The sequence below is a fragment of the Argiope bruennichi genome, chromosome 2, assembly GCF_947563725.1.
Source record: "Argiope bruennichi chromosome 2, qqArgBrue1.1, whole genome shotgun sequence".
In the NCBI taxonomy this organism is placed as follows: Eukaryota; Metazoa; Arthropoda; class Arachnida; order Araneae; family Araneidae; genus Argiope; species Argiope bruennichi.
Window position 1 is genome coordinate 66,522,479 of NC_079152.1, and position 16,546 is coordinate 66,539,024.

At 27.8% G+C, this 16,546-nt stretch overlaps 1 protein-coding gene across 2 annotated transcripts in view; it reads left to right on the forward strand.

Annotated features, from left to right (window-relative positions):
- The window catches only part of LOC129961816 (agrin-like), a 675,765-nt gene extending 660,870 nt beyond the window's left edge, over positions 1–14,895 (forward strand). For both annotated transcript variants that reach the window (XM_056075396.1, XM_056075397.1), the window contains 3 exons: positions 5,558–5,791; positions 8,402–8,505; positions 13,850–14,895. In XM_056075396.1, the coding sequence (XP_055931371.1) occupies positions 5,558–5,791; positions 8,402–8,505; positions 13,850–13,995 (484 nt within the window). In that variant the 3' untranslated portion in view covers positions 13,996–14,895. The remainder of the gene's footprint in view (positions 1–5,557; positions 5,792–8,401; positions 8,506–13,849) is intronic.
- Positions 14,896–16,546: the final 1,651 nt, after the last annotated feature.

Consider the following 16,546-nt stretch of genomic DNA (forward strand, 5'->3'; position numbering starts at 1 on the left):
TATATGTTAAAGATAATTCGATAGTTATTTTTATTGAGATATTATAAATTAGATAACAAAAGAATAATCATTGCATCAATTCTGCGTTTTCTTAATGCTGACGACTATTCTTATTTGACATTTTATTTTAATTGAACAATGATTTAAAATATCGTTCGCATTTATTTTTGTTATTGTAAGCCCTGAAATCGCTCCAAACAAACATAGTTAATCCTTATCAAGAAACTTTCTAATTAATTTTATGAGCATTTATTTTTAGTAAATGATTAAATCGGATGCAATCTTGAACTGCATTTTTAATTTTGGAGTTTTAGGTTAGACAATTAAAAAAAAACATATATAAATTTTTGTTATGTGGATTTAAGAAAAAATCTTTGCTGTGGTTTTTTTGCATAGAAAATTTCTCTTGTCATATTTTAGTATTTAATTACTTTAAATTATAAATAATTTAATTATTTTCGTTCGTGTAATCGGTTTTCATTGCTTGATATGTGAAGAGAAAATATCATATTTTTCAAAATTTCGAGTGTTGGATTCTTTTAAACTGTTCTGAGTCTGAAAAAAATATTTGTTGATGTTTGCCTGAATCTAAGTATAACTGTGTAATCCAGATCGATATGATCTGTCAGGATCAAAGTTTTTGATATGTATCAAATTGTAGAGTAATTACATATTCAATGGAAGAAATCTTTTACCAGATCTAAAATTATCGTTAAACAAGCGGAAATTATCTGCTCCGAAATTTTCTAACATATTTTGTATTAAAAATGTCATATCCCTACTTGAAGACTTTGGTACGATCGTAAATGGTATAAGTACTCAGATTTTTATATTCTGAGTCCTACATATAATTTTTTAAAAAATTACATTATAGCTATTAAAAGGAAAATGGATAATTTGGGGGGGGGGGGCTTTTTCGACAGATTGAAACAAAGTTTGATATAGATCAACAATTATTGTAAAAAAAATGTCCCAAGCCATATTTAATTAATTTTATTTTTTATATCATTATTTTTGTGTACATGTTATTGCTTTTACATACATGTGAAAACGAAGAGTTGCAGATAGTCAATCTTTCTTTTTGAAAAATTTAATAAGGACCTATATTTTAGATGTTAAAATCGTTCTTTTTTTCAAGTTGTATTTTTATTTATTTCTGTACAAGTATACGAAAGTAAAAATTAATTGCCTTTTACATACCCCCCACAAACAGATTCGGTTTAAAATTTTATACAAAACTATGATTTAGATATAAATCTGTATATCATGTTTTATCTACGCAATTCCACATTTTGTAGAATTTTTCACTTGTAGACTGATAGTCTTTTAAATGACTGAATTTCGTTCAAAATTTATTAAAAATCTATACATTTTTTGAAAATTCCATAAGCCATCTTTAATGGGTATAGTTCAAAACATTGGGCAGTCATACTGTTGACAAACCAAACAAATTGACTGGCATAACTCCAAAAACGTACTTCTGAACTTCAGAAATGTGGATTTTTTTCGAATTTTTTGTCGATTTTATATATTTTCTTTGTATACTTCGAATACGGGAAAGTAATAGTGTATTATGTTTTATGATTAAAATTAAGTTTTATATCAAAATTGCGGACATATTTGAAATTTTTAATTCCATCGATCAATGCAAAGATTTCCAACATAAGTTTTCCTCTTCAATATGTTACCAGCTTAAACACAAAATACTTAATATAAGTGTTCGAAACACTAGAAGATTGGTTATTTAGGTTTTCTGGTGCAAACGCCATATCTGGCTATGCTGCGCCAAACACTAGAAGAAATAACATGTCTACTGTGCTATATTGCAGGTTTAGAGAACATTGAAAGCATTTGAATGAATCATATTTTATTCTGAATTTGAAATCTTTTTTCCTACAACTTGACTCTTAACTGATACTCATGCATGATAAGAAGTTCGCATGATTCTCAGAGTGGAATTCGATTCCAGGCATCTGAAAGCCCATTCATCATCTCACTGATATGATTGATATATCAATTTCCTGTTTGACAGATTGAAAGACTGATGATAGTGTCCACTTGCTCAATATCAAATGGAAAGTGAAGGGAAAACTATTCTTTCCCAGCCGAAAAGAAAAGCTCTACATAATAATGTTTGATAAATTTCCAAAGGAATCATCCTTATTTCAGCCTGAAATCATTTTCATTATTTTTTTTTCTTAAAAACATTTGCTTCAAATGAAATATGGATATATGTCATTCAGAAAAAGGTTAAGTTAAATATCGAAAGACATGACTTAAGACAGGAATTACTTTGATTTATGCATCTTCCTGAACAAAAGTAGTGTAATAATTTACGAATTTCTTGAAATATATATTTAAACGAATATATATTTGGACACATATTTAATAATTAAAGAATTTGTTGAAACATTTCCATACAAAAGATCACATTTCTATTCAAAAACTATTTATGACTTAAAAAAATATAATCTCCAATACATCTGTTTTTTAATTTGCCGGGGGTGAAAACTGTAACATGTTTAATTATCAAAAAGTTTTAGTGAGGATTAGATTCATAACTATTATTCAGATTGTAATAAATATTGTTTCATCAGTTACTTTAAAATAAATAAATTACAAAAGTAACGAATATCAATTTTTCGTAGCAGTGATTTTTTTTTTTTTTTTGTTCTAATTGAAACAAATCAAAATGTTCTGCAATCTGAAGCGGAACTCGTTTTCCTACTCTCACGCTTTTAAAAAAGCAAGTTGTTACATAAAATAAATTTATTTTACTTGAAAACGATTTTCCACTTAATATCCTGGTAGGGGCCGAGAACACAATGAGGGTGGATATAGGAAATGATTGACTCAGTACAGTAGTTCTCGCTTTTTCTAGTTCTATAATTGTATTGCCCAAATCTGCTACGATGTGACATACATTCTATGAGATGTGTTGGTACCTTAATTTGTGGATACCATTTCGTTACCGACCACAGTAATCGTATCATAATTTGTGGTGACTTAATTATTTATTGAATTTACTGCTAAGGAAATGTCAGATTTATCTTTATGGTTATCCCTTTAAGTGCATTTTTTTAGTACCATTAAAAATGTCATAAGTTAATATATATATATTTTTAGTATGCATATTATTTGTATATTTTTAAGAATCATAAATTAGTATCATAAAAAATATCATATTTTATAGCGGATAACTCCGTTTAACTTCCTGTACGAGGAACTTACATCGTATACATTCATCCGTTGATGATTCCAAATAAATGAAACAAGTTTCTTAAATGTTTGCCTTTTCATTTTTCAGACATTTCTTTTCAGAAACTTAAGAATAGGAATTTCATTTAGATTTTAACGAAATCAAAAACTTTAGAGTTTAATTTTTATCTAAAAATCTATTATTTGATGTTATTCAAAATTTCTTCATCAGACCTGAAACAGAAAAATATACACAAATAGATTATTGAATAATATTCATTTATCGTACTTTAATATTTTAAAATGAAATAGAATTTTCAAAATAGTATAAGCAATTAAAACATATCATTCATATTGAGTTTAAACAGGAGTAAATATAGGATCAGACGGAATAAAAATTTCAAAATCTATATAAATACAAGGAGTCTCTAAACATAGAAATATAAAAATTACGTCATAAATATTCTTAATTCCTAAATAAGATTGGAATCCAACCTTGCCATAATTTCAGTTTAATACTACAGCATATACACTAACATTCAAAAATTCATTACATAATCAGAATGTAAGAAAATGGCCCAATTTATACGTTGGAATAAGCCATTAAAAAACAGTCAATGCTACCTATAGTTTTCATAAAAACTTTATGTATTCGCTACTATAGCGTTACAAGCTGACAATCCGATTTTTTCTACTCAAGCTATCATTTTCAAAAATATTTGAACCGTATTTTTTAGTTTCCCACTGTTTGTCCTTTAAAATCGATATGCAATTTTTTTCTAGGTTTAGTTGTTAAAAAAAAAATGTGGTTTACCTTTTATTTTCTATTGCTCATTCTTCCACTTAATGATCTGCTTGACACACTGATGGATTGAATGCGATAAGCATTACAGTAGGAGGACCCACGAGTGAAAGAAAGAAACTGATGAAAACTGATTGTGTCCTACAGAAACAAATAATTGGACATTCCGCAAGTGGAACAAAAAAAGAAAATTCTCGGAACGGTTTTCAAGTATTTGATACAGAATACGAAATCATTTCTACAGAAATCCGTTTCCCTCCAAATCTGGAATAAGAGAAGCTTTGTTCTAAACTTTAATTAGCGTTTCGGAAATAATGTGAAAATTGGTTAAATGGTTCAACATGTGAAAATTGATTAATAGATAATTTCCACATGCGAACGCTAATTTCCTTATTTTCTATAATATTTTGTTCATGAGAATTTTCTTTTAGAATATTTGAGTCTCATTGACCGTTTCAATGGGGTATCTATTCCTAAATTCGAATATAAAGAAAAGTAATCCTGTACTTGGTGATTCTCTTTAATTTCCATTTAGAAAGAAATTGTAGTTAGAAATTATGTAAACTAAAGTATTTTAGATGAGCTAGAGATAAAGTAAAATTAAGAAGAAGGTGGGTTAAAGAGTTTTTGTTTCACCTTCTTTTTTATTTTTGGTCTTGTTTTGTCCATTCTTATTTTTAATTTTTGCTTATTTTTTATATATATATATATTCACAACTAAAGGCCTATTATATTTAGATACCCTGTTTTCTCTCTGTTATGCTTGGAACTTTAATTAACTTAATCGATTTACGAGGTATCTTGTAGGAAACTGCTGTAATATTAAACGTCTCTAAATTTATCTGGTAGTGAATGGATTAATTGTTCACTTTTTTGCATCAATTAATTATTTGCCTTCTGTTGAGAGCTTTCTTACTTATTTGATTCGATATATATATAAAATTTCATCTATTAAGTGATGGTGGTAATCTGATTTAAGTATTTATACTGACCTTTGCCATTTAATTTCTTTCATTTATTAATATTAATTCATTGATTATCTTTTAAATATTTTCCCTTTGTTGCTGTACAATATGTTGTAACGTATGCCACTTGGATTCTTTAAATTTTTCCGTGCATTTAACCTTGTACTATGCTTTTCCATGTAATTTTTAATTTACATCTCTTGATTAGAGAGTGAGCGTGTTTATTAATCAATTTATTTACTTTGTGAAGCAAACAATGTTTATTCTTAATTATTGACCAGGTTCTAGAGATCATTGTAAGGTTTTTTTATTAAATAAATTTTCTCTTCCCGGCATTCTTCAAGATCTTACTTGTTTTCAGATAGGTGAATCTTCAGAGGGATATACCAAGACTTTTTTGCAGACAGCTATCAGATTATTTGTTTTCGGTTTCCATAAAAAATCAGATTGAATAGCTGTGATCGTTTTTAGAGTATCATGACATTTTCATGACTAATTAATTTATTTGCATATTTTTATATAATTTCAAAATCAATATTTCCCTAATAAATCTATTCCACACAAATTTTAATGATATTTCTACTTGTTACAGAGCAGAGGGTCAGCGGGAGACCAACATTGAGGTGACATTCCGAACCAGTCACCATAAAGGATTGCTCTTGTGGACCAATAAAGGAGCAACAATTCGAGGTGACTACTTGGCTCTGGCTATCAGCAAGGGTTATGCTCAGCTTAGCTTTAATCTCGGAAAACAGAAGGAACCTCTGCTGATAACAAGCCTCCACAGAGTCGATGACTCTAGGTGGCACACTGCACTTATAGAAAGGTAATATGCGATTGTTTTCTTGTATACCTAGATGTTTCGATATGAAATTAATCTGTGTAATACAGTGATTAAAGAAACTCAGTTTGACAGTTAGTTATTTAAAGTGAATCTTAAACAAATGCGTTAAGATTTTCTCTTAAGAGATCGAAAATCACAGATAGAAATTTCTTGTGTTTACATTGATAAGACTGTGGCGTATTGGTATAAGCGAGGATAAAATCTGGGACCTTGTGGTTCGCAGCCGAGTAACATGACCACAATACAAAAGCAATTACTCGTGTAGCGTAGCTGTTAACTGGCTTATAAGCTATTCACTACAAGACGATGCACCAAATGGATCGCCATGTTAATCTAGGGAATTTTCAATTGTCCAGCATATGTTTCATCACAACCATATGTTGTACATAATTGCTGGTTATCACACACAGTTGGTCATAATTACTTCGATGAAGCAACTTCTGATGATGCATCAGCAGTATCTTTCGGCGCAATATCTTATATGAATAATGATTATTTTTCGAAGCATATTGTATTGCACTACATTTGATGGAGATGCTTCAGAGATAGTACGGAGATTTCTTCAACAGTCTATGTGTATCCTCTAACTGTATGACAAAAATATGATTATAACTGAATACAAAAAGGAGAAACTTATGTAAGAAAGTAAAGGTCTGATACTAAAAGACAGTATTATTATGTTTTCTTACTTCCAAAAAAATGATAGGTAATGTAAGATTCGTCAAGGAAAGCAAAAAGTGCATGTTAACATAGAAACTATTTTCGTCACGAATCAGTGCTTCATTTTTAGCTTCATTTATTACAAATTTGTATTTTTAATCATTTTAATTTAATAATTATATAGCTGCTTTGGACTTTAACTCCAGGGTCAATAATTAATCTTTATTTAATCTAAACATGACAGGTTAAATATTTTTATTTCATTTGTTATCACAATATATGATATTGAAAATGGTTTTTGCATTCTTATTTGTGTTTCTAAACAGCTTATCAATGGGTAACTATTTTGATATATCTTGTGTAAAATATTTTTCAGTTTGTTTTTAATTCAAAATACCCTTTTAATTCATATTTAAAATTTATTAAAAATATTAAAGAAATAAAATTGAAGTATACAAAAAATATCAAATTCGCTTTTATTTTAAACATAAAGTAAAATAATAATTCATATAAAAAATGCATCGTTAACTTTATAATATACATACAGGATAAACCATAATTCTTTGACATAATGAATAAGTAAATTAAATTAAATTTATTGTTGCGGTAATGTGTGATTTGAACTAATTTTCTTCTGATAGTGTAACAATCTTTCTTTGCTAAAAAAAAAAATTAGAAAGCGTTATAATAAAGTACGCTGTATCATAATACAAGCTGATATAATCAGATAAATAAAAATTTATTTCATCACCGATTTGCCAAACATTTCTCTAGAACAATCTATTATCATATTTCGATGTTTGCTCATTTTGTAGCACGACAAACTTTCAAACGGTATTCTAGTTCAAATATCCATGTGTCCGCTAGTATTGATTACGAAAGAGAGTCTATAGCATGAGAAAATCCGCTGTTAATCCGAAAAAATATGTAAATAAAACATATAATCAAATATCGCCATGTATGGTGGTTTTTCTTTATTTCTCTTCTTTGTATTGCTTTCGGAAGACAGCGTTATCTATTGACAGAATTAGAAAGCAAACTATTTCATGAGAGTGGAGAATATTTTACTTCGTGAGGACATTTTAGCGTAAACCGCAATATTTATTTTTAAAATATGTCAAGGATCAAATGTGTGTTTATTTCTAAAATATGTCATCCTATATGTTTTAATCCTATTTTTTTAACATCATTTGGCGCATCATTTCTGATTTTTTAAAAATTTATTCAGTAACATCAAATAATTTCATATTTAAATGTAGTTTTACATAAAAATTTTATTTGAAATAGTTTTGAATCTTTCATTGATTGAAATAATGTATAATCAAATAGATAAGAAATAAAAATTTTGCTGGTATTTAATACTACATAAATATTAATTGTTAAACAAAAGTATTATTTTTGGAGGAGAATTGGCATTTAATTTCGAACAAATAAAATTGCAATACATAATATGAATCTTACACATGCATAATACCTCAAAATTTCCCCCACGGGGGACCTCAGATACGATTATAAGTAGCTATCGTCATGGTGGTTGCTTCTCACTACCCGGGTGGGTAAAGCTATTGTGGAAGTGACCTTTTTCCTACAGTGACGAGACGTACTTCCCTCGGAGAGGGTTGTACCGTGGCTGGTGATGCCACTTAGCACTCAATTTTAGTACCCACCAATGCTGTTGCGGCGGTCCCGTCTTTCAAATTTAATCCGTATGATAATGTTTAGGTGAGGCGAGTAGCCTCGCTATGTTTACTTCACTATTACCTTAACTAAATATATTCCTGAAGATTCAGAAACAAAAGTATATTATTTCCTCTTTTGAATTGTTTATTATCACTCTAAAAGTTACGGTGCATTTATTAAAAAGCCCCCAATAAGTTTTATTTATTAAAATTTGCATTGCTATATTGTTATAAAAAATATCTTCTATTTCAGAAACATGAGATTTGGTACATTGACTATGGATGACAATCCTCCGATCAGCAATACCTCGGAGCCAGGTGCAACTGAGTTAAACACAGATGGAGTTTATTGGATTGGTAAGAAATGCTCTACATTTCGTATTATCACTTTTCTAATGCACATCAACAATGGTTTAATACAATTGCTTCTTTTACATATATCACTTTACTAGTTTTGTATAATTGCAACGATTGTAAAATAACTTATTAATGTCAAGTCACTTTTCTTTTAGGAATGTGTAATCTTTCGTCTTTTTAATTATATTTAAGTAAGTTTACATACATCAATGTAATGCTCATAAATAAAATTACATAAAAATTAAATTACATGAGAAGTTTTTTTTTATTTATTTAAAACTATTCGCAATTCATTATGATAAATATTTGAGATCCAGAATGTGTTTAGAAATGTATACAATGAGTATAATTAAGACGTAAATTGTATTTATAAATATATCTACACATTTGCGTTCTGCCCGGCGCATGAAATGCAAAATTTTTATTCTATTTTTCTATGTAAAAAAAGTCGACATTATTATTTTTTTTTCTTTTACCATCATTTATTGGTTTATTTATGTTTAAATATTAGCGTAATTATTTGCAGACGTAAGTAATTTCTTTTAGAAACATTTCATGAAATTTTATGCGATTGTTTCAAAAGTTCATATAAAATAGCTTTAAAGTAAAAAGCATGGTGATTTTTTAAAAAAAATTTATGAGAAACAAGAATTTTGATATGTAAAAACTGTATTAGTAAAATTTAGACTTCATGCCATGCTTTTACACAAAATGATGCGTTGCTTTTGTTTTGAAAAAAAATTAAGATATGTTTTACTAGACATTTCTTGCATTTTAAACTTTTGTACAAACTTTTAACTAATCTGTGAATTGTCGAAGTTAGTATTTAGTTCCATTAATATCATGTTCTTAAGATACAATGGCTATTTTGGAATAGATTTCGATATTTTTCACCATTTTCAAATAACCAGTATGCCACAATTGTCTGCACATTTTTCTTCCCAGTTTCCTATTCCAGCAAGAAAAAGAGAGAATTCCTATAATAAATTTTAGAATGAATACAAGATGCAAGGGGAAACAAGAAAACGCTTTCGTCTTTTTCAAGTCAATTATCAATTTGATTTGTAATCCTGAATTCAGACTGACGAATTCAACGTCTTCGTTGTCAAGAAATTTAGCCATTATTCATGACACGATGTAGAATTAGGAATTGGTGAAATGGGTGATTAGGACTTGCTATAGATTAAATCAGGTAATGAAGAAACTCCCACTGCAATGCTAATATAATAACTGCATGGTTCTGTTTCAAAGCATAACAAAATCTCCTGGCATATTATATTAACCCCAAACATAGAAACAAAGTATGAGAAGAAGGAATGTTTGATAGCTAGTAATTTGAAAAAAAAATATTGCTTATCCTGCAGATTTTAATTTAAATTTTACATTGAAACATTATTCAAATCATTTTAATATTCTTAAAAATATGTAAATGAGAAATAATAAAATGAAAACTGATAATGAAGAAAATTATAAAAATATATGGCAGACTTCAATACTAAACATATTTTTAAAAGAATCATTCAAATATTGTATTTTAAAAAATGAAAAAACAGAAAAATGTTAATATAAGTTGTTATCGGTTTTATTCATTTTAGTTATACTAGTATTTTATTTTTATCAAAGAAAAGTAAATATTTTTGAAGTCAATTTTGTAAAGAACTTCAAATGAAATAATCATTAGAAAAATCTACGTTTGCTTTTCATTTTTTTTCGTTCTTAGTTGAAACATACTGATATAGATTTATCCTCAAATTATAAAGAAACGGACATAAATATTGATATAATTTTTATTTATTCTTCATTTCCACAATATCCCCTTTCCAGAAAAGATTTTCAAAGTGAGATTTTATTCGTTATAAAAAGTAATTTTCGTATTACTTAAACTATATGGTGAATGCACTTTCAGTTATATAAACTGTTGTATAAATAGGAACAGATTTTAAATAGATATACCTCAAGAAAGAATTCAGTCTTAAAAAAAATATTTTATTCGATTTCTGCTTTTTTTATTTCCTGAATTTGTGTAATAAATGTAAATTGCAAAAACAAAGACTGACTTCCCTTATATTTTAAAAATTGAGTTTCAATCAATAATCTGAAAGATATTCAGATGAATGGAAAAATTATTTGTATAAACTTTTTATTATCACTTTTATTATTTCAAAATATAGCTTTTTTTTATTGTAAAATATAGTGTTTTTTATTTCATCTTCACATAAAATATTTTTAGTTGAACTTTATTTTATCAAAATACATTATTTTTAAATAATCTTTTGCATTCTGATAGGAATATTTCTTTTAATTTAAGTTCAGATGTAAAAAAAAAAAAAAAAAAAAAAAAAAAAATTGAGTACGGGGCAAAAAGAATTAAAACGTTTTACCATATGAAACAAACACTTTCATAAAATATTCATAGAAATAAATATACATAGACTTCAAGATCAAAAACAACAACATATCGGATGAAAATGCCTCTTAATTATTTCGCTTTTCCTCTATCTTCTGCCTTCATCTTTTAATTTCAACCTGCAAAAGACAATGCATATTCTCAAAGATCTAGTATAGGCTAAAATTAACCACCTGTTCTTCGATGCAAATATGGATTCGATAGCTGCATCGATTTAAATGCTATTAGGGTCTTGTAGTCGGAACTCATTAACTGGGGCCACGGCGTAATCGTGACTGCTCGAAATATATCAGTATAATGCAACATGCTGAATTCCGATAATAGGTAAGACACTTTGCCGCATTTGATTGAACACGGGAAGCCTGGACGAAATCGGAATGATTACCCTTCGCAAATGAAAGCATTGAGCAGTGGCTGAGATTAGAGACAATCAGTGTTTGAAACAGTTAAATCGCTAACAAAGCTGCTCTTTAATTAGACAAAGAGCGTTTTGCAAATTAGTATTGGGAACAATAATCTGTTTTATACAGAAAATTCGTTTACTTATTTCGTTTTGAACTTCATATATTAATGATATTCCAATTTCTCTAATCTACGAATTTTAATATTGCATTTAGTTTATTAATTTATGATATTGCACTCATGCTATTACTTATTTATAAAATTGCACACATGCATTGATTGTAACCGCACTTAACCACAATATATGTCACCATAACATATGTAAATTTTGCCCATGCAAGATTTACATATATTGTTAATAGATATTGAATGCATGCTAGGTAAATGATTGTTGACTTTGGCACGTCAGCACCGAATATGCCGATAAAAATGAAAATACTGGAAAAATACAATATTTCAGTTAGAATCCGAGAATTGATGGCCTTTCTATAAAATTCTATATCATGTCATAGAGATTATAAAAGTGGAAGCGCACATGAGTAAAATTTTCTTCTTTTGGAGTATTGGTCGTAGAGCGAGCTCTCTAGATGCGCCTTGAAATTGATTGTTTTGCTGTTTTTTCATTTACTTGTATTGCGAGTTCCTGCCAGAATTGCCTTTTTTATACCTCTCGACTTCGTTTTGATTCCTGTATATCATTTTGATACGTCAATTTACATTATCCAACGTCTTGAATTCTCATAACAATTATTTATAAATGCCACCCCCCGAAAATAATTCTAACTATTAACATTATTCGGCCAATTTATATTTATATGAAACTTCATGATATTTAATTATGTAAAGAATGGTGGCCTGACTTCCATCATATCTCATCTTCGAGAGAACTCTAAAAAATGATACATAATAAGTTCTCTAAAGGGAAATCTTTGGCAAAATCTTCAAGAAGCTGTAAGTTTACTAATTTTTTCAGTTTTAATTTCATAAAATTTGTCACAAGCTCTAGATATGTTGCAATGATTTCCTGTTACACTCGAGCTCCAAATTCTTGGAGATATCACAAAATAAAACATCGGCTAAATCTTTAAAAAACTGACCCGATTTTGTCAGTTCAATTGAAATGAATACTTTGAATGCATATTTAACTATACAAAATGCTTTTCTTATTGTGCAAACAGCGTTTTATATAATGATTTCTGTTGTTCAAATAAAATTTTAATTAAAGTTAGTTATTAACTAATTAATGTTAATAATAACAATGCAGACGAACAGCTTATCTCAGAATGCAACTAGTTAATATAAATTCAGACTATAATTAATAAAAAGAATAAATTTCACGGAACAAACAAAGTTTTTCGTACATATTTCTCAACCAATGAAAAATAGTGAGGATAATTCTGCACAAAGGAGTTTTTTTCTTGCAGTATCACTACCAAGATACCAATCCCAAAATAGCCTATTTTATTGGCATATCGAACTCATTATATACTATAATAAATTTACAAAATAGAACATTGGTACGTATAATGTGATCTCGAATTAATTTTTGTGATAATATTAATATTTTGGACTACATAACTGCAGTTATTAAAGTGCTACAAATCCTTTGTCGATGTACCCATTATAAATTATTGACGTTTTGATGCTCCGTTGGCCATCGTGCAACCCCTCCTGTAGGAAGCACGACTCCGCAACGGAGAAGGGGTGTAACTTGACCCCAAAACATTGCTCTATCCAGAAAGAAAGCGAGAACCAATCACTGAACAGGCAGCCTCTCATTTTTGGGGTGATCTTCGTTGTAATTTTGGATTTCATAAATAATATTATGCTATGTATCATCATTCGTAAGAAAATATCTCGCATAACTTTGGATAATTGTAAGCTAAAAGTTGTGATGTGCATTTTATTGAAATATTCTACATTTTTTCATTAAAGAAGAACATGCCCATTGTTTATTAACATTGCAAAAAAGCGATGATTTCTGTCGATTTATAAAAAAAAAAAATAATCAATTTACAATCTTTTTTTTTTCCTGTTATCTGTCATATTTTATTTATTCAACATTTTATATTGAATTTCAATAACTACAACAATATTTTATATTGAAGCACATATCAGCAATAATGTATTGATTATAATCAAAACTTTACAATTTAAATTCAGTATAAAAAATATTGTAATAACACATAAAACAGTACATTCAAACAATTTAAAGTATTAATTATTATTATTATCATCGAAAAAATTATATTACATCGAAAAAAAATATCATATAAAAATTATATTAAAATATAGGAATAAAAGCATTAAAAAATAATGTGTTCCTTTGATTCAGCAAAAGTACAGCAACCAAAAATTTCATACTTACGTTGAATATTGTTTAATAATAAAGAGCATCGTTTTGATTACATATTTATCAATTTTCTTTTGGGGAGCAATATGAAATATTAATAGCAAAATAAAAAAATATATATATGATTGTATTTAAAATATTGTTGTTTTATAACATTGAAATATTTTAACTTTATATTTTAGGGGGATTTCCAAGCCTCCCAGCTGGACTGCCCGAAGACTACTATCACGGCTTCCGAGGGTGCATTGAATCAGTGGTGCTCGATGGTGACCCCCTCCATTTAGTGATGCACGGAACTGGAGATGTGACTTTTTGCGACGATTCTTGATGACACGCGACTGGCGACTTTTCTATTTACGACAAGTCACTCAGACCAATGATAGGTCATAATAAAGCATTCCATTTCATCAACTCACATGCTGCGATGAAGCAGTAAATGCGCCGTCAATTTTTCAAGAATTTTCGCCATAACGATTGGAAATTCTAGCCAAGTTTGGCGATTCTTTACAAGACATTGGCTACTTTACGCCAAATGTGTAAACTGATGATACATTTCGTAAAGACGATGAAAAATAGATGTTCTATGTTTGAAAAAGTATATGAATGAGCTTCATGATCAAACACAAATGGATTCAGCGACGACTGGTCAGAAATCTCTGATATATACATTAGGTGTTTTGAAGTGTTGAAAAGTTGTGTTCAATTTGTATTTTAAGTTATACTTTTAGTATGGAATCGCAAAGAACTTGACATGCAGATTTTTCTTATTCAGAGCAGATTTTTCTTTTTCAGTGGAAATAAAAACGTAAGACATCCGTCTATTATTATGAAGCAAATACAACCTTGCACAAGATGTAAATGCAGGGTTACTGCGGAAGTTCGTACGTTTTCTTACATGAAATAACACAAGATTGATTTCATTTTTTTTTATTCTTTATTAATGTGAACATTAAACAATCATAAAAATTTAAATATTCAATATTAACTTAAGCGTAGATATTTGGTTTTTGGTACAGAATTGTGGACATGTTCACACTCAGATGTATCAGCAAAAATATAACAATTTTTTTGGACACTGTATCAATAGATTTTTTTTTATTAAATTTGAAGCAAAAGTATGATAAAAAAAGTGAAAAGATTGGAAAAAGGAATTAGGTTTTTACTTTAATCTTATGATAAATGTATATTTTTTTATTATTTGTTTGAGCTGATATTTTTATAATTATTCAAAAAAAAAATCATTTATATCTGGAAATTCAAATTGGCTTCCTAAATTTATTTCTTTTTTAAAAATAGAAAAAATTTCCTCGTCCGATTGTATGTATTATTTAGTGGTTCAATATTTATGTTTTTGTAATATATGTCTTGTTACTTTCATAAAACTTGCTATGATATATATATATATAGTATATAAAACGATATGGAAACATTTTTGATGGTTGAAGAACATTTTAATTTTTTACGTAAGTTGAATATCTATTCAAATTATTTCTTGTTGAAATCTGCATAATAATGTTTCAGATTATGGCAACATAAATAGAATCAACATCGTTCCTTCATGAAATATATTAAAGGACAATCAGTTTCTTGAAATTTATATAAAGTTGAATTGATTTCAGAATTATTTTATTTGTAATAAATTCAATCATATAGATATGTAATAAAAACAATATTAATTTCTCTAATGCAACTCTGAAGTAAATTTTTACATTATTAGACAAAATGCGCCACTTTCTTCGTCATTAAAGCAATTAGTTGATTTTTAAATCTATAAGAGTCAATTTTATTTAATAATTTTAACTCAATAGAAGAAGCTACGAAAGGGAGACATATTGTTTTATATTTATTAAAAAGTTTGAACTATTTCTTTTTCATTTGTAATATTGATATCTTTTTTTATATTTTTATAAATACAATTAATTCAACATATTCAGGCGCATTATAATTTTATAACAAAAATAAAGGCAATGAATAAGCCTCAAGAAAGGATTTCCAGTTATTATTTTATAAAAGAAAATTGTGATTTTAAATATTTAAATAATATTAGCACTTGGTGCCTATTTATCACGCATTGTAATACTTACGTACGTATCTACGTAATTGTAATACTATTACATTATCTTCAATATATTTTAGTTTCAGAAAAATTTATTTATATGCCTATTTTATATTTTCATCATGTTTTTTTTTATTTTATTTACCTTTTTTTCCCCGTATTATTACTTACTTTATTTAAATTTTATTACTAATTTTAGTTTATATATACCGAGAAAAATCTTCATAGCACTTATTAATAATTATTTAAAATTTCCTATTACTTCAACTGAAAAAAAAAAATTAGTATCCTCTCAATACTGTTGCCAAAATAAAAAATATATCTTGCAATATTCGAAATTTATTTTTTGAACATGAATCTCACATATTTTGCTTTGTTTGAATAAGGAGAAAAATTAGTAATACTTTCTTATTTATGTGAATTAAAAATATTAAACTTTCTTTTATCTCAAGAATTTGAATGTTCATATTACAATACGAGATATTTTTGTTTAAAATAATAATAAAGTTAAAAATGGGAAATAAATTCCGGAGATAAAATATATAAGAATTTTTTGCCGGCCAGAAAAGTCGAATTAAATTTATGTAGTTCCATTTTTGTTTCACAGATGGCAGCACGACATTAAGAATGTTAACGATTTTTCTCTGAGGTTATCAGTTATTATGCCTTTTTCTTGAATTAATTATTTAAGTTCATAGTTGATTTTACATGAATGAGGATCATTTCCCATTTTTAACTTAATAAGTAATTACAAAATGTTTTGTATATTGTCAAATTTCCTGCCAGGTTTTAATTACAAATGATATCACATCACCAGAATTTG